Source organism: Dryobates pubescens, chromosome 9 (genome assembly GCF_014839835.1).
Source record: "Dryobates pubescens isolate bDryPub1 chromosome 9, bDryPub1.pri, whole genome shotgun sequence".
NCBI lineage: Eukaryota > Metazoa > Chordata > Aves > Piciformes > Picidae > Dryobates > Dryobates pubescens.
In genome coordinates, this window is record NC_071620.1 from 26,954,626 (window position 1) to 26,980,349 (window position 25,724).

Here is a 25,724-nt window from a genome sequence, read left to right on the forward strand (position 1 = left end):
AACACCTTTTTCTTAAAGACAAGTTGCAAAACCTCAATATCATGACTGGACCACAACCAATGCTACAGCCAGCCAGTAAGGATCAGAAATTACCTGAAACTGTTGCTAAACCAAGATCTATAAGTAATTTTAAAACAGTGATTGTTCAGCTTCTTTTTAGATGTGTGGGGTGTGAGGGTATCTGGATTTTCTACATATGCTGCTTAATGAGAATGAAACATCAAACACTGAAAATCTAATCTAACATTAAAGGAGTCTGCAGACAGAAACCAGAGAAAAGGTTATAAAAAATACACACTTCTCTGTAATTCAGCAGCCACACACGGTTCCTACACGATGAGTGCTCTAGTCTCTGCCCAGAGACTTGTGAAGTTATGGATTTCTACAGCATTGGTGCTTTTTCTATGGTATGGCAGATGAAGATAGTCTGAGCTGTGATCCACTAACTGGCTTCAGTAGAGGCCAGGATGCTCTTGGTATTCCTGGCCACCTGGGCACACACTGGCTCATATTCAGATGGCTGCCAACCAGCACCCCCACATCTTTCTCTGCTGGGCATCTTTCCAGCCACTCTGCCCCAAGCCTGGAGCACTCATGGGGTTGTTGTGACCAAACAGCAAGACTCTGCACTTGGCCTTGTTGAATCTCATACTGATCTCTGCTCATGGATCTGTCCTGTCCAGGTCACTTTGCAGAGCCTTTCTACCCTTAAGCAGATCAACACTCCCTCCCAACATGGTGTCATCTGCAAACTTACCAAGGGAGCATTCAGCCTCCTTGTCTAGATCATTGATAAATATATTAAACAAGACTGGAACTGAAAGTGAGCTCTGGGGATCACCACCATTGAGTGGCCACCAACTGCATAGAACTCTATTCACCACCACTCTTTGGACCTGGTCATCCAGACAGTTTTTTACCCAGCAAGGTGTTCACCCATCCAAGTCATGAACAGACAGTTTATCCAAGAGGATTCTGTAAGAGACAGTCACAAAAGCTTTACTAAAGTCCAGATAAACATCCACAGCTTTCCCTAGTTGCCCTGCACATACTGGCACTCAAGATGATCTGCTCCATGACCTTCCTTGGCAATGAGGTCAAATTGACAGGTCTGTAGTTCCTTGGATCTTCCTTCAAGCTCTACTTGTGGATGGGTGTCAAATTTATTAGTCTCCAGTCAGCTGAGACCTCCCCACTTTGGACTGGTGGTAAATGATAGAAAGTGCCTTGGTGCCTTCCACCACCTCTCTCAGTGTTGTTGGTTGTATGCCTAAGAGGTATGTCCTCTTGGGCTATGGGGGCTTCATTGTGCTCCTCATCCCTATCTCCCAGCTCATGGGGCTGGGTATCCAGCAAACTCTTGGTCCTACTGCTAAAAACGGAGGCAAAGAATGTATTGACTGCCTCAGCATACATCTTGAAGCATATATCTCAAAGATGCATGCTCCACATTGTATTTTAAACAGTATGGCCATTCCCTAGTCAGGTAAACCAGTATAATAAAAATGGACTGGGACTTCCCAAAGGCTTTTGGACTTCATTAGTGCCCATGGACATTTGATAAATTTAGTTCACAAACCTAACATCTGATTATGCTTTGAGCTATTACACAGACAAGGTAAAGCAGATTTTTTTTTCCATGTGTGTTATTGGTATATATTTCAGATTTTTAAACTTTTTTTTTTTTTAAGTAATAATGTATCTCTGCGTAAGATACTACTGAAAATGTTGCAGAAAGAGCAGTACTGATCATTTTTTAAAATAGAACTCACCCTCTGTGATGCTAAGGAGGACATGAACAGATAAGATAAGAAACAAAAATTTCATACTTGCAAGTGAGAGTCCAGCTGCTGGAAGGTATTTAGAAGAAATATTTCCCTTTAGACAGAATATTATTTTTTGGAATGTATTCACACCTTCTCTTAAGTAACTTCCATGTTGTGCCATTACAGGGGCCTGATTGTGTACTGTCTTGGAGACTGGTTTTTGCATCTCTGCAAAATAAATATAAAGAATGTTTTTAAGAATTTCCTCTCAGTGTGGTCAATGGCAAAGATTTTCCGTGGGTGTCAGAAAATCAAGTCTTGTATCTCAAGTTAGAAGCACTTACGGCTTGATTTAATATGATGAATTCATCTTTACAAGTGAAAATAAAGAGTAATAGGATACTATCAGCGCATATCTGATCCACCAGCAGAAATGAATATGGTAGGCCCCACATCTGTCACTATCTGCCACTATCTGTCACGTCAGTGGTAGGAAGAGCTGGGAAGCATTTGCAAATTCATATGTGTGCTTTCATGAAAATCTTCTAGCCATTTAAATTATTTTGTGATTCCTTGGATTTTACCAGAAGATACATGGAAAAGACACTTCAGCGAAGAATGACTAGCAGTAGTAGAAGTCAGCTCTTGATTTTTCTGAATGACACATTGTGTGCTGCACACATGCAGTCAGCTTTGTGATTGACTGGACAGTGATATTAGCTGGAAAAAAAGGTTCAGTGTTCCAGCGCATTGATTTTACACTAAATAAGTTAATGGAAATATCATTAGTCCCTTGAGATAGAGATTGTGTTGAAATTGTATGAAATGTAATGGTGTATTATATAGTTATTTTCAGACTTTAATTATAGCAAATCTGTCTTGAATTGTTAATTTCAGCCAGAAAGAAAGCAAAAAATTCTAGAAGGAAGTCAATGACATTATTTGCTGATAAGCAAAAATCAATGTTCATTAAAAACAGGTGCTGTTCAAGATAGTTTGGAAAGAAACATAGGAAACTAATTCAGAAACCTCTGTGTGTGTGTGTGTATCAACAAGTGAATTGAGCATGGATTATCAATTCTTCATTATTCTTTTCTTTGTTATTCTCACTATTTAAAGAGTTCTTTCTGTCTTCATTTAGTGATTGCAAAAAAAAAGGTTATTCTGCTGAATAATTTCTTGTCAAGCCATTTCAGATGGCCTTAGAAAGCAACTGATAGTTCACTGAATGCTGTTAACATCCACTGAAGGATTTGATCTAAGTTATTGCATTTTTTAAAGGTGAAAAAAATAATTACTTATTCCTTAAAGTATATTTCTTTCTTTGAGTCAAAAGAAACTAGTTCCACAAAAATTTCTAATTTGTTTTGTCTTTCTTGTCAGGTATGTCAGACAGTCCCTTTATTGGATCTCAAAGGAAGCGTCAGAAAAAAGTTTCACAGGATGTTTATAGTGTGTAATTGTTTAATCTTCTAGACAGCATCAAATTCAGTGATGCACATCTTGAATTCAAGCACAGTCCAACTCACTTCCAAGACAGGTTTAGGATGTACTGGGTGAAAAACATATGCTTAACTTTTTCACTGATATTGTGCCTAAACATATGTAATTATAAATGAGAGATGTTAGAATATGTAGGCCACAAGAGTGCCTTATGCACTGTTTTTTCTCTTATGCCATGAAATGGCTACAAATTTTCTTCCTTTGCTCTTTTCCTCTCCTCCTGAAAATATACTAATCTCACAATTAAGAGCAGTGAACATAGACTCTAGACCTCTCACAGAGTAATTTATCTGAGCAGCACAGCACACCATCCTTCCTGAAGTTTGCAATTTGTTTCTCAACAGAATGTATCTTAACTCCTTATCTGTTATTACTGGATTGTCTTTTAAGTCTCTTACTCCTAGTCAAGATAGGCATTTAGGTGTCATGGAGATGTCATTCAGTTTGTAGGACTATATATTGATCGCTCCTAAAGAAGTAAAATGCATATTTTATGAAGTGAGTGTGCTATCCTTATGCCAGTTTCTAAGACATTCAGAATCTATTTTGAACATAACTTTAGAATAATGTATTGCTAAAAAAAAAAAAAAGAGTGAATTTGAAATGAATCTAGTTCTATAATTTTTTAATAAATTTAGTAACTACTCATAATGCACAATCTTGATTGAATATATTTCTTTCATGCACAAACATAAAAAGCCAGAAAGCAACCAAACAAAACCACACAATACCAAAAACTGTCACTGTAAGGTGCAAACCTGAACTCAAACACCAGACTGAGTTCCAATTACATCTCAGTCTAAAGCTATTTCCTTGAATTTCATGTTATATTTCATCAGTTATATTTGCCTTTTACATACTTCTATGTTTATAGACACTAGGATTCTCCTAATCACTTTGTATACTATCTGCCTGCAGATTTATCTAGGCAGTAACCTTAAAACAAATACTGTCTATTATTTAGATTTTGATTGTACCAAATGAAAAAAAAAAGAAAGGAAGAAAAAAAGCCTTCTCTAGAGCCTCATTTCAGATAATGACTTTCCTGCCCACAGTCTGCATTCCTAAACTGAGCAGAAGAATTTATTGCTGATAGCGTTAAAATCTGGCATAGATAATCAACTGATTTCAGTTAAAGGGAACGTAAAGATGCAATGTAGGTGATTCACTAGGAACATGCTGCTTCCAAGAGGAGACAGTGTTATAACCAGCATCAGGTTGGCATCCCAGCAGTCACAGGGAGAAACTGGGTTTGGCTGCAAAGGTAAGAATTCAACCAAACATGGATTTTTAGCTGGGTGCTGGGGTTTTTTGTAAAAGTCTTGTTCTGAAAAGTCTTCACAGGTTTTACTTTTTAACTTTAATTTCTTGTAGTCATGGCTTCATCTGCAAATATAAGAGTAGGAAAACCAGACTTGGATTAGCAAGACTAGCTCAGCGACATTCATTTTCTGGGATAAGGAGATAATCCCTACTCTGTGAGGTGATAAATTAGTTGATAATTCACTGACTGGAAATTCAAGGAATCAAGAATGACCAGTAGGAAAGGCTTATGTGGAGTTAAGCACCACAATTTATACACATGGAGTAGTAGCTAGATTGCTCTTTATTTAATTTTTTCCTTCTTTTATAAAAGCCCAGGGGATTTTATTACAGGGAGCAAACTAACTGGGAAAAATCACAGTGTTTGTTTCTGTGAAGTATTACTCAGCTATTGATTGCATGAAGCAGATGCTACAGAAAATTGGCATGGTTTAGCCCACTTCACTGAATGAAGTTTGCTTTCATGTCTGATTGATATGGTATTAATTCAATTTCTACGTTATGTTCTACCATGGATTATCCTTCAAGTCTTGTTTACAAACATCTAGTCATGCTTGTTCACAGTATCACACAGTATCACAGTATTATCACAGTAATGTTGTTATCAGCAGGCTGTTGTCTTTTTTGCTTCTGTGTTTTCTATTCTGGTGGGGCCGCAGAGATTACACAAGTAGTAGGAGCAATCTTTTTGTGGGGCTATTATAAAGATAGGTGGTGATTCTAACATTACCTGTGTAGATGCAGCCAAGACAGAGAGGCAGTTTAGGAATGGGCCCCTTAAAACACGTAACTAGTAAATGTTTTACTGGGACAAATACTTGTCTGGAAGGAAAAACAATAGTCTTTCAGTAAAGTAACCTGGTCTAAATCTCTGCATAGTCATAGGAAAGATTCTTCCACTATACCTTAAGAGGCTGGAATTCTTAATCATGTCTTCTTGTCCAAACTAGTTTTGAGATAACTTGCATTAACATTGTAAAAGTTTCAACACTGTTCTAAGCCGATACTGAAAGCAGGAGAAACTCAGTGGCTTTTAATGGCTTTTTCCCCCCTTCTCCTTTCTAAAATTAAACTCACATTTTCTAGACAAAGCTATATAAGTAAAATTCCATTTATTGGCTCAGTATCACAGTGTCAGGATTCAGACTATCTGGGACACATCAATACTCAAGATAAACTGAAGGAAAAACTCACAGAAATCCCAAGAAAGTCAATTAACACTTATTTGCTTCCTTCTTATCAAAAACCTTTGCCACTCCTCATTTTCCATCTTCCATCTTTCTTTGCAGACTTGACTTCTCCCTGCTCTTCTCTCCACTTTTTCTTTTGTTCTTTTATCTGATACCTAACAAACACTGTAAATATATGTTGCCACACATATTTGCAATCTCACTTATGCTTTTGTCATCTTGAACAGCCAATTCTTTTTGTCTTGACCTTGCCATTTTTCTGTCCCTTTAGATTCACTTGTGGCACTATAATTTTCTCTCCTAACTATTGGTTGGTTTAATAGTTTCACCATACCATAATATTACCTTTTTTTTCTGTAATAGATACTACAAACTGTTCATCTTTATGAATAGATTATACACAAGATACGCATTTCCTGACACTTAATACAAAACAAAGTAAACAAAGCAGCCTGTTGCAGCATCATTTCCTAGGCACCACTGAAGGTCCCGTTCCATAGAAAAATCTCTGAATTAATTGAAATCCTTTTACAGAAATTTTGTTTTGAAGGTAGTTCTTTCAGCATTTATCTCCAACAAACCTGGTGGTACACTGATCATTTTAAAGACAAATATGGGGAGGTCAGATGCGTATTTTTTAGGAACAGTAATAAACCATAAAGTCCTGCATTTCCAGCACTTTTACCATTTCCTTTTAGTCTTGCTTTTAGTGCATTGCACACAACACCACCTATCCCTAAACAGATCTTGTATGGAAATGATAATCCAATAAAGGAAATAAATGTCATGGAATATTGTTTCCCTGTAAGTTGAAATATGCTGTGTAAAATATGAAAAGCGATGCTTTTATTGTTCAAGTGGCTGGGTTCTGACTATTTCCCATGCTTTTCATGCATGTCCTTGGCTCTAACAACAAAGCAGGAAGTTTGTGTGAAGTCAAAATTACCAACTGACTGGCTGTTGGTCAAATTGTTTCTCCATTCCAATTGTGACGAACTGTTTTCCTCTTTCCTTGCAGTTTTCCACTTGTCCCACAAAGTCACTCGAGTGGTTCCAGAGAGTGCTCTCCTGATTGTTCTAGGTCTCGTCCTTGGTGGCATTGTATGGGCAGCAGATCACATTGCCTCCTTTGCCCTTACACCAACTGTATTCTTTTTCTATCTGCTGCCCCCCATTGTTTTGGATGCTGGATATTTTATGCCAAATAGATTGTTCTTTGGAAATCTTGGTTCCATCCTTTTGTATGCCGTCATTGGGACAATCTGGAATGCCGCCACAACTGGTTTGTCTCTCTACGGTGTCTATCAGACAGGAATAATGGGTAAGTTTGATCTGTGAATTGTGAATGTTAAAGTATAGCACTTGTTGAATGGCTGATACCTTACAACTTAACAACTCTTTTCAGCAGAAAAATCCAATTGTAATGGTAGCAATTTGTAATGTTTTTACCAAATCTAAGAATGATCTGAAAAATCTTCTCTGAAGCAAACATGAAAGGGATTTGAACCTGTCTCTCTCACATTTCTTTGCTTTAAATGTGTGTGAACACACCCAGGATAAAGCTCAGGATTCATCCTGCTAATGGATATCTGGCCGGAAACATAGCCTGAAGAGCCTATTTTTCTCTGCTCTAATAGGAATTTTCAAAGTTACTGGGAAATGGAACTGTCTTCCTTCAGTCAGCTTTAGCATTAAATAAGCAGTGGTTGTTGAGGGGGGCACCTATGCACGACACATCTCTATATTGTCTTCTGGGGCTGGAAATCATAACTGAAGACTTACAGAGCCAAGCAGCACATGTAAGATGCACTGCGTCTTAATCGTACTACAGTATATGGGGCTACTCAAAGAGGCACAGAACAGCAATTCTTAATCTAAGTAGGTGCGTCACGCTTAAGCTAGGTACTGCCACATGAGGAACACCAACCCGCATTGTTTGTGGATTGCATGCATTTTGAAACAGGCATCCTATCTGTGCTTTTTTTTTAGTGTCCATGTTGAAGAAGGTCAAGAGCCCTTCTACAGCAAAATTCTCTTAGGTTAGCAAGTTCTAGAAAGTACTAAGATGACGTACCTGCTGCAGGCGGTACAGATAGAGTGTGATTTTGTGCCTTTGTACTCTGCCCACCTGTTCTTGGCAACCACTGCTGAGATCCTGGGACTGAGTGGTGGCTCTAAGACTTCAAGGGTTATGTAGGGTTGTACAAAAGGCCAAACAGCTAGTCATGGGGCTGTTCTCTAACCACAGCAATGCAAAATAAACTGGCAGCAGTTTTCCGCAAATGCCCTTTTCAGTCCTTATAAAAAGAGTGCCTCAAATGTCTGAAGTTTCAACAGCTGCAGAGAATAGTTTCCTGATAAAGAATGAAACTATTAGCTGATTATTACAGAAGGCAGCATAGTTTTCCGGTATCAAAAACTGCTCCCAATGTCCAGCACAGGGAAGCAGCAGAATTTGAGGCTGGCTTCTTTTAAATTTAGCCCAAGACTGGGATATCTGTTCCATCCATTTAAGGGAGACCTGTGCTGTCCTTATTTGAAAATCCCCATCTGGAAGAACTAGACCGCAGCCTTGTTCATCTGAGACTCATCTTACATAACTGTGTATATTTTTAATATAGGCGCCTATGATAGATTTAGATATTTTAGATATTTACCTTACTAGAGCTCACACTTTATAGGTAACATTTTTCCTTTAGAAGATAGAGAGGTGACAGCTCAGATGCAGACACTATTGACTTCTGCAAGTAGGTAAGATGCTTTCAGACTGCAGGCACAGAACACTGCATCTACATTTTCATGCTTGTAGCTAAATACAGGGGGTTTTCAGGAAGAAAAAGATGATGAAGGGATATTGCTATTGCAGCAGGTTGGACAGAAACATCTTTCTTTCAATATCCAAGCTGCTTGCCATAATTTTTTTTTTTTAAATGAACATCAATAATTTATTAACATCCTATTCTGGGAAATAGACTGAATAATAATTGTTTTTAAAATCTGTTGATTAAAAAAAAAAAAAGTATTAAATGAAAACCATTACTGTTTTGGTGACATGTGAAGTGGAAAAGTCAAGTGAAAAAAAAATAAATCTATCTCCTACTTTCTTGCCAAGCCATAAACAATGCTCAACTAACCATAAAAGTTGGATTTGGTAGCTACACATTCTGCTTCATCGTCAAGGAAATCTTTCAGTGACAGGATGTACCATGTCTGGTATTTAATGCTGAGCTTATAGTTGAGCAGGAGAATCAGACCCTCCCACAGATCACAGCTAAAGCTCTACAAGCTAAAAATAGGGATGTTGCCAAAAGCAAACAATAAACTGACATGCCTGGGGATTTTAAATGTTTAGAATGAGAACTAATTGGTATGCCATGGAGACCTGTCTTTACCACCAAAACATACTTCAACCTGCTGGAGTTCTAATCTCAGCTGTGGAATAGGCCAGAGAAACCTCTCCCTGATTGAAACTATGGCATTCTCCATCAAGGCTAGATAGGACGTGACATGTACTCACTAATCCACTCAACACATTGTGGTGACCTTCTTAGATGTCATGAATACCTGAGCACCACACCTTGTGAAAAGCCTTGCTGCTGTGACTTGCTGAAGACAGAGGAACAGCAAGCTAACTTCTAGACCAACTCATAGCACCCTCTGGTTGAAGTTCTAGGGCATATGTTTGTTTCTACCACATTTTTTCTACAGCTGCAGTGGCTAATGCTAGAATACCATCATTAAAATGTGGGAATACATATCCACTGCAGACTAAACTGTACTAAACCCAACTTACTTCCAATTTTACTATTGAATGAGCCCATAGTTCTGTCCATCAATGTGAGGGTGCATAATCCAAATTCGATTACATAGATTTCCTACATAAATACATGCAGAAGAAGCTCTTTGCTTGCATTCAATATCCTTAACAAATAGTATTTGCAGGAAAAAAAGAAGAAAAAATTCCTTCTTTAGAGGATAAAATAAAGGATCAGCCCCCTAACTGCTAATTAACAGCCACACCAGTATGCTTTCACAGAATAGGAAGAAGTATCCGATCCTAAGTATTCCTGGTTGATGGCATCTAATTGTTCATCTGCTGGAAAACTAATCCATGCAGCAATTCTCTGTGGAATAACTGTGCTTGTGTCTAGGGCTTAGAAGTTTTTCTTGTACCACCTAGGTCATAATGACTACACACTGAGCATGTGTAGGAGCCTTAAACTGGGCCCATCAAACTTACCTTGCTCAGGTGTCACTTCTGGCAGTTAGTCACTCCAGACTCTAGTGAGATGGAAAGAGGTAGTGGTCATATATCACTTGGAAATAACTTGCATCATTAGGATAAATGAAAGCCTGATTTAGAAACCCTATGCCTCTTGATACTGTTTTGTAGATGTGTCCTAACCTTTCCATAAATATTTGCTCACTAGATTTGCATGTCTTCAAAGAATGTACCAATGATTATAATTGGTAACATATAAAAAAGATAAGCAGTCCCAGTGAGTCAATTTCTTTTAAAAGATTATGTTTTCTTCTACCCTGATATCTGACAGCTATTGTCATTGGGTTTCTTCCTTCCTTTAGCATGGCGGAGAAGAACATTTGATGCATCTGTTACTTGGATTCAGGTTCAAGGCTGTTCACAGAATTTTTATCACAGGCTTCAGCTTACGGCTGCAAGCTCTCTCACACACTGAAATGTATAGACTCAGTCTTCATTCATAGCCCAATATGACAAAGTCTGAACAAGACTATTTCTTTTTTTTGAGAAAATATAAAGTAGCTGTATCTCTGCAAACTATGCAGGTACCCCAGATCATTGGCCATTGTCACATACAACAAAACGTTGCCTACTCTTGTCCCCAGATGCTCATGTAAGTGTCATCATTCTCTTGAGGAACTAAGCCCATGCCATTTAGTAACAAAAATATTTGGAATGTAGTTTCTTCAACTACCTTTCAAGCACTACAAATTCTCAATTTGTAAAACTGTAAGAGTTCTTCTTAGAGGAGCATCTTACTGACAATATTGATGCTATAGCTATGGCTACTCACGCTTCCAAAGCATTTAGTTGAAAAGATTTCACCCTCACCTTTAGAAATCATGCCTGATACACCTGTTTATTAACTTTGGTCATGGGCCTCTGTACTATGTTCTAATGAATGAACTATTGACATATGCCTTATTTGCTCTTCTTCATATAATCACTTCTTAATGAATACTTCTTCCTCCTCCACTCATTAATGAACATGATGGGAATTTTCCTGTTCCCTGAACTTGCCAAAATCTGTTCCCCAAATTAAAAAAAAACCAAAACAAAACAAACAAGACTGAGATTCCACTCTTGATTGCATGAAGAGGGTAAATATTTCAAGGAAGCTTAGCTTTTGCTGCCCAGGGAGGTGGTGGAGTCACCATCCCTGGAGGTGTTTAAGAGGAGATTGGACGTGGCACTTGGTGCCATGGTCTAGTCATGAGGTCTGTGGTGACAGGTTGGACTCGATGATCCTTGGGGTCTCTTCCAACCTTAGTTATACTGTGATACTGTAAAATGATCCTTGTGGCTCTTTCTTTTCTGTTACTTTTCAAATGATGCTTGCCTAAGTCTCTTTTCACAACTGAACAAAAAAGAACAAAAGCCAAAACCAAACCCAACCAAACAAGCAAACATAAAAACACTTCATAACTAAGAGAAGAATAAAAAAAGGAAAGAAAATACTTATTTACTTTGTCATCAGAGTACTGTCATTTCAAAACTTTCAAAATAACTGCCAAAATTCTTAAAGGACTGCACCACAAACATAGTGAAGTACATTTTAGTCCTTCATTTATATTTAGGGTGCACTTGAAAACAATTTAACAGTGGCCTCATGAATCATAATTTGGAACAAGTGGCTTAACTGCACCTATTAATAAATGTCTACTTGTGTAAGGAGGCCACAAGTAGTGTTTAACTGCACTAAGTGAAGTTGAGCCTTCCTGCAGCAGTGCTTAGTGACTGAGATCAAATCTGTCCTGTGACATGAAGTACTTTGGAACATTTACTTCAGAAGTAAGTTCCATGTTGTCCATCCTGTCAGTTTTCAGTTATCCTGAGATAATTTACTCAAGTTGGGTAAACTGTACCACATGCAAATACAAAACCAGTTTATATCTGGTTCCTAGCCATAAAAACAGGACTGTACTGCTCCCAGAAGCAACCAGGTTTCTATGCCATGCTTTCCAGGTGATATCTTAGGATCCCTATTTTCAAGGATTTTGCATTGTCTGTAATATCACTGTCTGTCAGTATAGATAATGCAGAGTTGACTCGGTTTATACTTTGTTTGCTTTTGTTTTTGAAGGCCACCTGGATACTGGACTTCTGGACTTCCTCCTATTTGGCAGCTTAATTGCTGCTGTGGATCCTGTAGCTGTTCTGGCAGTGTTTGAAGAAGTCCATGTCAACGAAGTTCTATTCATCATTGTTTTTGGAGAATCACTTCTGAATGATGCGGTAACTGTGGTAAGTAGGTTATAGATCCTGAATTCACCCAAACTCTAGTGTTTTTCCCCCCTAAATTAAATATTGCATCATCTGTGTGTATCTAATCACAGGCTAGTGTAGTACAGCTACTGGTATTCTCTTTCTTGCTTACAAACACAGTACTGGAATGATTAAATGTTTGAGCAGGAAACCTATTTGGAGTCTATAAGTCATGTGAAAATAAACACTCCTGGGTTGGGTGAGCATAAAAACATTTAAAATGAAGTTTCAGATGTGTGTTTGATTTGTCTTTGTTGTTCAAGTACTGGAATTAGTTCTAGGGATTTTTAGCCTGTCTTCGCTGTTGTTTTTAATGCATATTCACTTTTCTTCATGTTTTCAGAATAAGCATAATTTATACATGTACCTCAGGTGTACAGACATTGAGAGAGAGAATACTTGCCAAAGTGCATATGCCTCATGTTTATCAAAGAGCTATTATAAAGAGCCAATTCAGGGAAAACTCTGGAATGTTATAAATTTTCTGGTTTGAGGTGGGGGTTTTTTTTGGTAACATTAATTTCTGCTTGTTGGGTTTGTTTTGTTTATTCCATTTAGAAAGAAAAAAGAAAGATTAATAGCCTTGAATAGAGTTAAAAGAATCCCAGGTTTCTACTATGTTTTTGTTTTGGTTGAAACACTTCTTTTCTCAGAATGTAATAGGTTTTTTGGGGTGTATTTTTGTGTAGTACAGTATTAGTTGGCAGGGTCAAGGTAGTCCTATGGAGTAAAGATGCAATTCAACAGAGTTGCTACAGCATTTGTTAATTTCTTGGATTATCTCCTATTCCTGCTCATGCATGTCTCCAAATAGTGACAAGACATGTCAACCAGGATCAGTGACTTAATTTTTTGCAACCAAGGCAGCAGGGTCACTGGCAGCAGCTTAACTGTTCAGCTTAGTTTGAAAATGCCAATTAGGGCCTACAGAGAAACCTAATTGCTTTTAGATAATCAGCCTTATTAGTATTTTGGGGGTATTACAGGAAAGAAATATTAAAATAAACCCTTGATGAACTCAAGTATCAACATCACTGGATTTCAGGAGGAAAGAAGTTTTTTGTTGTTATGAAGGAAAGAAGTTTTTTGTTGTTGTGAAATTAACAGAAACAGTCACTCTGCAAATAAATGAAAAGGAGATTGTTTATGGAAGAAAATCCTGAAGAGTAAGCACAGAGTCAGCACGGCCTTTAAGAAAGTTTGAAGCAACTGAAGTTCTTAACTTGAGAAAGAAAAGACTGGAGGACAGAAGAAAGTGCATGATGTAGCAATCTTTAAATGTAAATATGCAGAAGACTACTATTGCAGAACAAAGTAACCTGTATGTCATGACTATGGGTAAATATGATAAGAATTAAAAAGCTTAGCTGCAACAAGGAAGGCTGAGAATGTCATGAAGTTCAACAAGGGCAAGTGTGGAGTCCTGCACCTGGGGAGGATTAGCCCCATGCACCAGTACAGGTTAGAGCTTGACCTTCTAGCAAGCAGCTCTGTGCAAAAAAAAAGCTCCCAAAAAAAAACACCCTGGGAGTGCTGTTGGAAAATAAGTTCATCATTAGCCAGCAATGTGACCTCGTGGCCAAGAAGGCTGATGGTGTTCTGAGGTGCATTAAGGAGACTGTGGCCAGCAGGTCACAGGAAGTTCTCTTCCTCTCCTATTATGCCCTGGTGAGGCCACATTTGGAGTATTGTGTCCACTTCTGGGCTCCCCAGTTGATCAGAGACAGGGAACTGCTGGAGAAAGTACAAAAGAGGACCACAAGGATAATTTGGAGACTGGAATATCTCACAAGATGATGCTGAGAGACTTGGGTCTGTTTATCCTGGAGAAGAGCAGATTGAGAAGGGATCTTATTAACACATCTAAACAGCTAAAGGGTGGCGGCCATAAGGCTGGGCTCCTTTCAGTGGTATCCAGTGATAGGACAAGAGGCAGTGGGTACAAGCAAGAACACAGGAAGTTTCACTTGAACTTAAGCAGAAACTTCTTTGTTGTGAGGGTGCCAGAGCAACAGAAAAGGCTGCTCAGAGAGGCTGTGAATTCTCCTTCACTGGAGACTTCCAAAACCAGCCTGGACGTGTTCCTGTGCAAACTGCTCTAGGCAAGCCTGGATTAGCAGGAGGTTGGACTAGATGATCCCCAGAGGTTCATTCCAACTCCTACCATTCTGTTATTCTGAGAAAGCAATAGTACAGGTCTTTTCCATCACTGGAGGACTGAAGAACAGGTTAGACAAGCATGTGTCAAGAATGATGTTCAAACAAACCTCCTTAGGCAGGGATATGGGTAAGATGAATTCTTTTCTGTTAGCACTATCATGTCTAGTTATTTTAAAAGCTTTAATACAATTATATTCATTCTCTTTCACCTTCAATTTATTTTATGTCTGTTCATCCTATTTTAATGCAGTATTTTATTATTAGTGTCTTGGCACTATCATATTAAATATCTTATTTATCATATACAGGCAAATGTATAAATCTGCCCAGATTTTAGAGTGAGAAGTGCTTTAAATGCACACCTGCAGATGTAACAATGTTTATTCTAAATAGCAATCACATTGAAATAAAAAAAATGGAACATTTGTTAAAGAAAAAATGTTGTTTATTCTTGCTCTATTTTTTTTCATTTTGAAAAATTAAGAAATCTGCAAAATCTTCTCCCTCCACACAGAATTTCCCCCAGTCACACATGATTTCAGAATTCATAATGTTGAGATTATTTTAACAAGCTTAATTCAGGAGCAAACATTAAGTTAGTCTACTTTTCTTTTCAGGTGCTGTACAATGTGTTTGAAACTTTTGTTACAATAGGTCCAGAGAATGTGACTGGGATTGAATGTGTCAAAGGAGTCGGTGCGTAGAAATGAATTCTGTATCACATCACTGATCTACATATTCAGACTTCTAAACAAAATATCGTTAGTGTGCTATCAGGAACTGATATTTTTCAGCCCTTTCTCTTGCTGTCTCCTGTGAGATAGACAAATGTCTTTAAAACATAGCTAAGTGGATATTCCTGCATATTTGGGAAACTTGATCAAATCTATTTTCTCTGGAGGAGACTCAAGAGATGTTGAGTTCAGTTCTTAAGACCACCAAACTTGACAGCAGTACCTAATTTTTTTGGTGTTTTATAACGTGTCCTCAGTCACAGCCTGTGCTCTCCCTGCATTCCAGGAAAACTGAGATTACATAGGGACATTCTCACTTTTTATCATGATTGCCATGTAGTAACAGTTACCAGTGACTATTAAGACATGTTATTTGCCTAAAAAATGAGTAATTGCTTGCCATTCCAATCATGACATACTACATCATCTGAAACAATAATGTTTTAGCAGTGACTTGGGCATAGTCTAGAACAGGATTTTAGAAAGGCATTTGTTTACAAAATGTGTGAAAAAATTGTTCAAAGAAATGTAGATAGTTTTGAATAAGACTAAAATGGTGAGGTTCAGCAGAAAGTAACTTTGCTTTTTCTACAGAATGCCTCATTCATATACCAAGTGTTCAAAACTTGTTGCATTTTAGAAATCATTTTTTGATTGTCCTCCAAAGATTTCTCTCGTGCACTGACCATGTGATAGGAGAGGATTTGTTCCAACCATTGATTCTCTGTCGTGTAAGCTGTGTTTGGTTTTGTTTTTCAGTGTCATTCTTTGTGGTGAGCCTGGGTGGGACACTGGTTGGTATATTCTTTGCATTCCTGCTTTCGTTGGTCAGTCGTTTCACCAAGCACGTGAGAATCATTGAACCTGGATTTGTGTTTATAATTTCCTACATGTCCTACCTCACAGCAGAAATGCTTTCTCTTTCCGCTATCCTCGCGTAAGTCTCTTTATTACTGTCAGTGAACGGGGCTGAGAATGGAATATGATTTTTAAAAGCTATAGAATATGACACTTATGGGAGCTTATGGGGGATATCACTACCTTCACATTGCAGTAGATTATAGTTTGCAAATACTGTCCTTTGGCCTTGGAATGCAAGCTTTCTTGTATCTGCTATGCAACATGAGAACTTCCTTTGCAAAACACAGACATGAATCTTTCCTCTTTGTGATTAATAATGCTTCAGTCACTAACGGTTGTCTGTTAGAGGGTAGGAGGGCTCTGCAGAGAGACCTTGCCAGGCTGGATAGATGGACAGAATCCAATGGCAAGAGATTTAACACATCTAAGTGCTGGGTTCTACACATTGGCCACAACAACCCCTGCTTAGGGACAGAGAGGCTGGAGAGCAGCCAGGCAGAAAGGGACCTGGGTGTACTGGTCGATAGTAGGCTGAACATGAATGAGCAGTGTGCCCAGGTAGCCAAGAAAACAAATGGCCTCCTGGCCTGTATCAGGAATAGTGTGGCCAGCAGGAGCAGGGAAGTCATTCTGACCCTGTACTCAGCACTTGAGTACACACCCTGAGGACTGTGTCTAGTTCTGGGCCCTTCAATTCAAGAAAGATGTTGAGTTGCTGGAACATGTCCAGAGAAGGGCAACAAAGCTGGTGAGGGGGTCTGGAGGTGTTTAAGAAAAGACTGGATGAGGCACTTAGTGCCATGATCTAGTTGATTAGGTAGGGTTAGGTGATCAGTTGGACTTGATCTTGGAGATCTCTTCCAACCTGGTTGATTCTGTGATTCTGTAAACCAGTACTTTTCCAGGGTATTATCTGAACAGGTATTATTTGCTACTCTCCCTGTCTTGACTGGCCTGTTAGGGTTTGCCTAACTTTTTTCCTGATTTGGCTTGAATACCTCTGTGGTCTTTCTTCTTCTTGTATCCGTTGATTCCTGACATATGTTTCTTCCCAGTTTTGCTTTTCATGTTTGTAGATGCTACACTAAGCATATTCAAGATCTGAAAATCTTACTGAAAATGGTTCATTAGTTTAAGGCTATGTCTAATCTAGAAATAGATTTCAGTTTGTGCATGTAAAGCAGTGGGGTAAATTGAAGAGAATTAAAGACCTGTTACAATCTAATGAAATGCTGTCTTCAGACCTCTTCAAGCCACTTCAGAATGAATGTTTGAAATGTGCTTTTTACCTAGATGAGATTCTAGAATGGCTACTGCTTGTAGGGATTAATTATGAGGCTTTATCCGTATAGGACATTCAGGTGGACATAATATGAAATGGTACAATCAATATTTTCTGAATTATAGCTTTTACTTTCCTTTTTTTTTTCCCCTAGGATAACATTCTGTGGCATCTGCTGTCAGAAGTATGTAAAGGCTAACATCTCTGAACAATCTTCTACAACTGTCAGATATACCATGAAAATGTTGGCCAGTGGAGCAGAAACTATTATCTTCATGTTTCTGGGAATTTCAGCTGTAAATCCAGACATCTGGACTTGGAATACAGCTTTTATTCTGTTGACTCTGCTCTTCATCTCAGTATACAGAGTTATTGGTAAGCGAATGATCTTCTTCCTGTCCTTTCATTGCATTTTTGATGCAATCATGATCACTTGTCATTTGAATTTATGACTGGCATGGGATTAGGAGGGTACATCTCTACAGTAAGCTTCATCATACCCTGAAAATATGCTACAATTTCACTTTTGATAACCTGTGGGGATATGTCTTGCCCAGTGATTAACATGAATCATCCAGTGGCTAACCTTTATTGGCTCAGCACATGCTAGTGGCAAAATCTCCCAGTGAATTCTTTCAATGGGAGCCTAAAAAACAAAACAAAACAAAAAACCCAACCCAAACAAAATGAACCAACCAAACCAACAAAAGAACCCAAACAAACAAAAAGAAAAACCAACAAACAAGTGAGTCCTGTTAGTCAGCTCTTTCCCTCAGCTCTTTCAATTTGGTAATAAAGACATTGTCTTAAGCTAATTATATGGTTGACTTTAGGTTTGAGGTGCACGGTGATGTAAGATGATACATAATTACACTGCAGGTTCTCTGATTTCAGAAATGATTTGCAAAGACCTGTGAGAAACTGAGCAAAGAAGACTGTGGCAGGGAGGGATTACCTTCTGTCAATTTGCTGGGCTTATAGAAGCTTGCAAACATTTCAAAATATCAATGACAATTTGCCCAAATATGTAGTTCTACTATTTAACCACCGTTGTGTGAAACAGCCCAAACAGGCACGGAATGACGTTCTTCTGAAGAGTGACACACATAGTGACTTAGTGTACATAGTTACACATGGGAATAAATTAAATGGTCTTATCCACTTGTTTACCTTGAATTAAATTTGATTAAAAGGTGACACATCTATCTAGCTTGCAGTCTTCCTAGACTCTGTATTCTTTCTAGAGGTTCCTGGGCTGAATGAAGGGCCTAGCCCCATGTCACCCTTTCTAAATGGTCTGTAACCACTGTTTGTTTAGCCACCTCTCAGGCACCACTAAACAAGTTCTCCATGTCTTGCCTTTGTCACTTCTTGTATTCTGGAATTAATGGTTAACAATCCTGTAATAAATGTGATCACTAATTAAATACTACATATTCAGCAATAACAACTGCATCTATTAAAGTAATTGGTCTTAGACTTTGAGAAATTACTAAAAACTTGATATCTAGTTCTAAATACCTGCAGCTCTCATACCCCTTGAAAAGTCAAATAGTGGCATGAATTACTTTTTGAGGTCCTCTCCACCACAAGGCACTCGTCCCTTAACATAACTTCAGTGTTCTCATACAAAAGAAATATCTCTTTGGCACTGGTTGACAGTCCTGGCACACACACACCATGCCACTCTCAGGAGTAGTGAAGCTGGTTTCCTTCTTTATGGTGGGAGCTCTGGAGATGTGATTTTTAGAGATTTAGGTCTCAGGGCAGACAATAAAACGTAACCTTCCACAATGACATAAGTGTCATTTTTAGTGATTTGTAAAGAGTACCATACTTATTCCCCAAATCAACACTGTTGCAACACTTAATGACATAGCAGAATTTCACATGCAGCACCTATGTCAGAGAACAGCATTCTCTGATGAGCTGCTGACTCACAGAACCTTGATGTAATTCCTCTGGGTAAATGTAAAAAGGAAGGTCCCAGGTGGACCTGCCCTCTTTGGCAATGGGAGGAGCAGTGAAAAGCAGCTAGTATAGAGAATTTGTTATGAAAGCAGACTGGCAGTATCATTTCTGTTACACACAGTTGGAGTATTGACGTTTCATAAGGGTATTTCTAGACATGCTGGCGTTTCTTTTTTTATAGGTGTAGTTTTACAGACATGGATTCTTAACCACTACAGAATGGTCCAGTTAGAGATAATAGACCAGGTGGTGATGTCGTATGGCGGACTACGTGGCGCAGTTGCTTTTGCTCTGGTTGTACTTCTGGATATGGAAAAAGTGAAAGAGAAAAACCTGTTTGTCAGCACAACTATCATTGTTGTGTTTTTTACGGTTATTTTCCAGGTAATTTGATTTCTTAAGCATGCTTCTTACAAGGAGAAGGAGTCCCCCAAAAGTATCAAATGCTTCAAGCAGTTCTCAGCTGAAGGTTGCATATTGTTTCACTGAACTGAAAGCATAATTGAATTTGTAATTTTAGTAACAAAGATCCTATTTTATGTTTTCATATGGCACCACAAGGGACAAAACACAATTTCCTTTGTGCTAAAAAGTGTTCAGCCTTGCCTGCTTTGTATTAACAGTGCTCAAGTTAATAGCTGATTAACTATCCTTCATTTTATGTGAATAACTGTAAGTCACTTCTATGGGCAAATTGAGTCATTAAGCTGATCTACCTGAGCCTAAAGCCTTGATTAAATGTTTATGTTATAATATATAACAGTAGGCAGAGGGGCATCTTGCATTTAACATCCAAACAAAATTTTGCCAAAATCCTCTCAATACATTAATAAAAATGGAGATATGTCAGTGTATACCTCTTTGGAATTTTTTCTCAAGTTTATTACAGAAAGTTTAACTGTGGTCACAAACTCCTGATATGTGCAGACAACACCACATTCAATTCAAGGAAGCACTTTAGCTCCTCCATTATCGTAGTTTCCTTATAGAAGATATATTTTTTCCAATGATGTCCTGTCTTTTGAAACCTTTATAATAAGAGCTAAGGGTACCTCAGTATCATAGTATCATAGTATCAGTCAGGGTTGGAAGGGACCACAAGGATCATCTAGTTCCAGCCCCCCAGCCATGGGCAGGGACACCCCACACTAGATCAGGCTGGCCAGAGCCTCATCCAGCCTGGTCTTAAACACCTCCAGGGACAGCGCCCCAACCACCTCCCTGGACAACTCATGCTAGGGCTTCACCACTCTCACAGTGAAGAGCTTCCTCCTCACATCCAGCCTATTATGTTCTATGACAAACACCATATAAAAAATAGTCTGTTTCTTTTTAATAATGATCAAATGAATGGAAGTCTGCATTTACATGAAAGGACACATGGATTCTGATAAATTCTAAGTATTTATTATCATTTTTTAATCCTCAGGGACTGACTATCAAACCTTTGGTACAGTGGTTGAAAGTGAAGAAAACTGAACACAGAGAGCCAAAACTGAATGAGAAACTTCATGGCAGAGTAAGATATTTTTAAACAAAACTATGATATTTTTTGGATTTTTATAGACTGCCCTAAGACAGAAAAAAATATTAGAGAAAATCTCGTTTTGGGAGGAAAAAGAGAATCAAATATCATGTGCAAAATCTTTCTAAAATGTATTATGTTATGTTCATTTATGGAAAAGGTTTGAAAGCAGGGTTTGCAGCTCAGCTTGCATCGAAAGGTCACTACCCAGAAATGTAGTATGCTGCCCAGTGCAATTGTTAATAACATACTGAAATTCCAGATTACTTGTAATAGTTTTAGTTCAGTGTGAATGCTGTGTGTGTGCTTGCATGTCTTTGACCTTTCAAAAGATTTTGAAACACGGCCTCTTCCAATTAATGTTTATGCAATGTTGTTTTTATTCAGTTAAAGAAAACATTTATTTGCAATAGAAAAACAGAAGAAAGAATGGAAGGCCATAATATGTATTTCATGGCCTTATTTAATTCACAGACATTTCAGATTTAAACAGCTATCCCAAATCGAGTATTCAAAGATATTCTTCTATGAGCTTCCAATCTTGCCACATTGGAGGAAGCGAGTTAACAACTTAGAGATAGGCATGGTTTGTTTCTAAGGAATCATTCTACAGACTACTGATTAAATGCATCATGCTTTTGTTAACCAGCAATTCAAATCCCATTTCTGCTCAAATATTTCACTAATGAAAATCAGGGTTCTTCAGCAGTTGAAGAAAGACAGTATATCTGCATTTATGGGGATATACCTTTAGATGCCAGTTAGAGCCGCAGGCTAAGCAGTAGTGTAAATCCTAGCACTTTGTAAAGTTTTATGTACTTTCCATAATATTCTCGGCACAGTGCTCCCTGAATCATATGAATTGCAGCCATCGTAGTACTTTCTATTCTCAAGGATTAGGAAGGAGAAAATGTACTTTTACTTTTCTCCATTTCCATGTCAGGTAACTCTTGAGGCAACAATTAATATTATATCCATAATATTATATAAACTGTCTGTGTCTTCCATGCTTGTTATGTATTCTGGAGTAATCACTCCAGTGTACAGAGTGAAATGTTGACTCCCATACACAAAGACTAAATTCTACCTGCAGCTGCCATCATTTGACTGGAGAGTTATAATCCTTGGGATTTCTACCAGCTGTCACCTATCACTCTCGGTGCAGGATTTTGTCTTAGATATCAAAAAATGGTGCCTACTTCTACTCTGAGGGATGTATGGATTCCTGAATGGTCTAAAAAGACACACTATGGAAATTATGTAACTGATTTAATCCCTGATGCCAATAGTTTCTGATGTATTTCATACAACAGAAATGAGTTGGCAAAATTAGTTCATAGAGGCTTAAAGTTGAATGTTAAAATGATGGCTTAAGTACTGTCTTGCTGAGACCTTTTTAATTTGAGAATAGTTAATGAACTTGTAAATAACTGGTTAGAAAGCTCAGGACCTTTGAAAAAAAAGCATACAGTAATTAATGCTTCTGTAAATGGGGGGGGGAAATCTCCTTATAAGCAATTAAATTATTCTGCTTAGGCACCTGGTCTAACAGCATATATTAAGCCATTTTCCAATTATGCCTTTCATTTTTGTCAAGATATTAATTCCAGTTTCACTTTCCTAGGCCTTTGATCATATTCTTTCTGCAATAGAAGATATTTCTGGACAAATAGGACATAACTATCTGAGAGACAAGTAAGTAGTAACTAACTTGGAATGTTGAAATACTGCTAAGGAATCTTATCTGCAAATCATGACTTTTTAAGCCTGTGAGTTTAGGGACAGCAAGGATATCAAATGTTGTTAAAAAGATTATATGCTGAAAATATTGGAAATATAGCAAGTGTGAAAATAGTTTAGTTTTGTCCCCTTACCACTGGGATATTTTCTTCCACAGTTCAGATTAGGCCTTTGCAAATGCCTCAGTTCACATCCAGGTATCAGCTTCTCTCAAGATTTGTGAACTGTTAATTTGCACAAGATTTAACTCAAAATGTAAATGTTGGTCCTTCTCTGTTATATTTCATTTCATCCATGCTATTCTGTGGGGGCAAATATAAAAAACCCTGAATTACAACTGTGCTAGTTGGTTTATTTTATTTCTACAACAGACATGTTCAACACCCATAAAAGAGACATCATAAGGTACTTTGGCATGAGTTTTATAGTTTAAGCCTATCACTTTGAAACCAATGATGAAAATTACATATTACTTCTATCTTCTTCTGTTCATAGTTGATTCATCTTGAGAAAAACAAAACTACTTAGCTGAAAACAGTTGACACCAAATTGGGTGGGAGTGTTGATCTGTGTGAGGGCAGAAAGGCTCTGCAGAGGGACCTGGGCAGGCTGGATTAATGGGCAAAGGTCAATTGTATGAGATTCAACAAAGCCATGTGCCAAGTCCTGCACCTGGGTCACAACAGCCCCATGAAAGGCTCCAGGCTTGGAGCAGACTGGCTGGAAAACTGCCTGGCAGAAAAGGACCTGACAGAGGGTGCTGTTTGACAGGTGGCTGAACATGAGCCAGCATGTGCCCTGGTGGCCAAGAAGGTCAGCAGCATGCTGCCTATATCAGGAATAGTGTGCCCAGCAAGAGTTGAGAGGTTATTGTTCCCCTGTACTCAATACTGGTAGGGCTGGACCTCAAATACTGTGCTCAGTTTTGGGTCCCTCACTGCAAGAAGGACATTGAGGTGCTGGAGTCCAGTGAAGGGCAACAAAGCTGAAAGTGTCTGCAGGACAAGTCTTCTGAGGAGCAGCTGAGGGAATTATCATTGTTGTCTGGAAAAAAGGAGGCTGAAGGAAGACTCCCTGAAAGGAGCAGTAAGGTGGGGATTGGTCTCTTCTCCTGAGTAACTAGTGATAGGACAAGAGTAAATGTCCTGAAGTTTTGCCAGGGGAAGTTTAGATTGGAAGAGTGGTCAAACATTAGAATAGGCTGCCCAAGGAAGTGGTAGAGTCACCATCCCTACAGGAGTTAAAAAATTGCATAGACATGACACTTCAGGATGTGGTTTAGTTGGCATGGTGGTGTTGGTTTGACAGTTGGACTTGATGATCCTAGAGGTCTTTTCCAACCTTAATGATTCTATGGTTTTATGATTCTAAAGACAGAGACATCATTTATTTATTTAAGTACATATGAAAAGTTACCATTGTTAATGGGAGACATCCATAGTCTAGATGAATAAATGTGAGAAAAGGACATTAAATCTGGCCATATTCAAGAATGTTATTTAAGGTTAGGTCACTTCGTATGTGCAGTCAGTCTGACTTGCTAACCCCCTGCTGACTCAACATGTCAGTTTCAATCCAAAAGCCATGCGGTTGTTAGCTTTCTGCAGAGCACTCCCCTAATCCTTGCAAAGAAGCTGTGAGTGTATTAGCTTAGGTTTAGCATTTAAATATACAACTCCTCAGCTAGGGCTAGGCCACATGTGAGTTCATGCAGAATTGCTCACCTGTTTGCTCACCTGTTCACTGTCTTTTCACTCTGTTCATTCATGTAGTGAAGAATTTTCATGAGGCATCCCAAATAGGACATCCTCTTTCTCTTGGTTTAAATACATTTTTCATTTTCTTTTTTGGAGCAAATTTCATCAGGCTCTAATACAGAGGACTGGACCCTCAGTTTTGAAATACTGTCTTGAAGATGGAGCTAAATCTTTTTAAAGTGCCCTATTAGAGATAACTAACTAGATGTCAGAGAGTAATCTCCCTGAATAAGTAGAGGAGGAGTAGTTTAATGTAAATCCATGGCTGAGTGTGTGGTTTGATGACTAACGTATTTTGAATGACACCATCTTAAGACTGCTTCTTTTAGACTATATGTATGTGAAAGTGGTATTTCCTCAAGAACTGGCAGCCCCTAGTATCATCACTGATAGGCTAAGGTGTGGCAGGCTGAATTAGCCACATGCTTGTCAGATGTTTTGGTGAGAGGAGTACTTATCAATGTTGTGAATAATGTTTAACAACAATAAGATTTCAACAATTTGAATAAAATGTTGTAAGCTCAAAACAGTGATTGGGCAAGATGAATAGAACTTTCATGGCCTTTAATTTTGAGGAAGGTAGGTGAAAGTAAAGCAGCCTTTATCTTCAGCAGCCTAAATACGAAATGTCAGATACCCTCCTATTAGACAAGCCTGGAAGTGTAAATGACAGAAAATACACGTCCTTTCTGTCACAGAATTGGTAAGGTTGGAAAAGATGTCTTAAGATCAAGTCCAACCCAACACCACCATATTCACTAAATCATGGAATAATGGAATCATAGAATTGTTTCAGTTGGAAAAGACATCTGAGATTGAGTCCAACCATCAACCTAAGACCACCCTGGCCATTAAACCATGTCTTGAAGTGCCGTGCCCACAGGTTTTTTCCTCCAGCTCTCTGGACAGCCCATTCCAATTCCTGACCACAGTTTTACTAAAGAAAATTTTCCTAATATCTAAACTAAACCTTCCATGGTACAACTTCAGGCCATTTCCTCTTGTCCCACCACTAGTTACTAATGAAAAGAGACCAACCCCCACCTCACTACAACCTTCTTCTGGGGAGCTCTAGAGAGCAAGAAGGTCCTCCCTAAGCCTCCTTTCCTCCAGACTAAACAATAGCTGTTGCCTGGGTTGCTCCTCATAAGACTCTTCCTCTGTCCCCCATAGAATAAGGCCCACTGTAAGTGCTTTTGGAAGGGCAATGTTGATGTGAACTGATTTTCTAGGCTGACTGTCCAAAGGAGGAAAGAAAAGCAAACTTTTAGAATAAAGGTATTACATATAACTGCATAATCAGAAGTGGAAAAATAAGGAAGCATAGTCTCCCAGAGTATAAAATGTCCTGTGACTCTGAAACGGGATACTATAATGATAGTACTC

General features: G+C 38.4%; 1 protein-coding gene across 1 annotated transcript in view; it reads left to right on the top strand.

Annotated features, from left to right (window-relative positions):
* The window catches only part of SLC9A3 (solute carrier family 9 member A3), a 54,712-nt gene that overhangs the window by 20,599 nt on the left and 8,389 nt on the right, over nucleotides 1-25,724 (top strand). Inside the window, exons 2-9 of the mRNA XM_009910152.2 lie at nucleotides 6,801-7,103; nucleotides 12,127-12,287; nucleotides 15,086-15,164; nucleotides 15,962-16,139; nucleotides 17,500-17,720; nucleotides 19,498-19,700; nucleotides 20,746-20,835; nucleotides 22,466-22,536. Coding sequence (XP_009908454.2) covers nucleotides 6,801-7,103; nucleotides 12,127-12,287; nucleotides 15,086-15,164; nucleotides 15,962-16,139; nucleotides 17,500-17,720; nucleotides 19,498-19,700; nucleotides 20,746-20,835; nucleotides 22,466-22,536 — 1,306 coding nt within the window. The remainder of the gene's footprint in view (nucleotides 1-6,800; nucleotides 7,104-12,126; nucleotides 12,288-15,085; nucleotides 15,165-15,961; nucleotides 16,140-17,499; nucleotides 17,721-19,497; nucleotides 19,701-20,745; nucleotides 20,836-22,465; nucleotides 22,537-25,724) is intronic.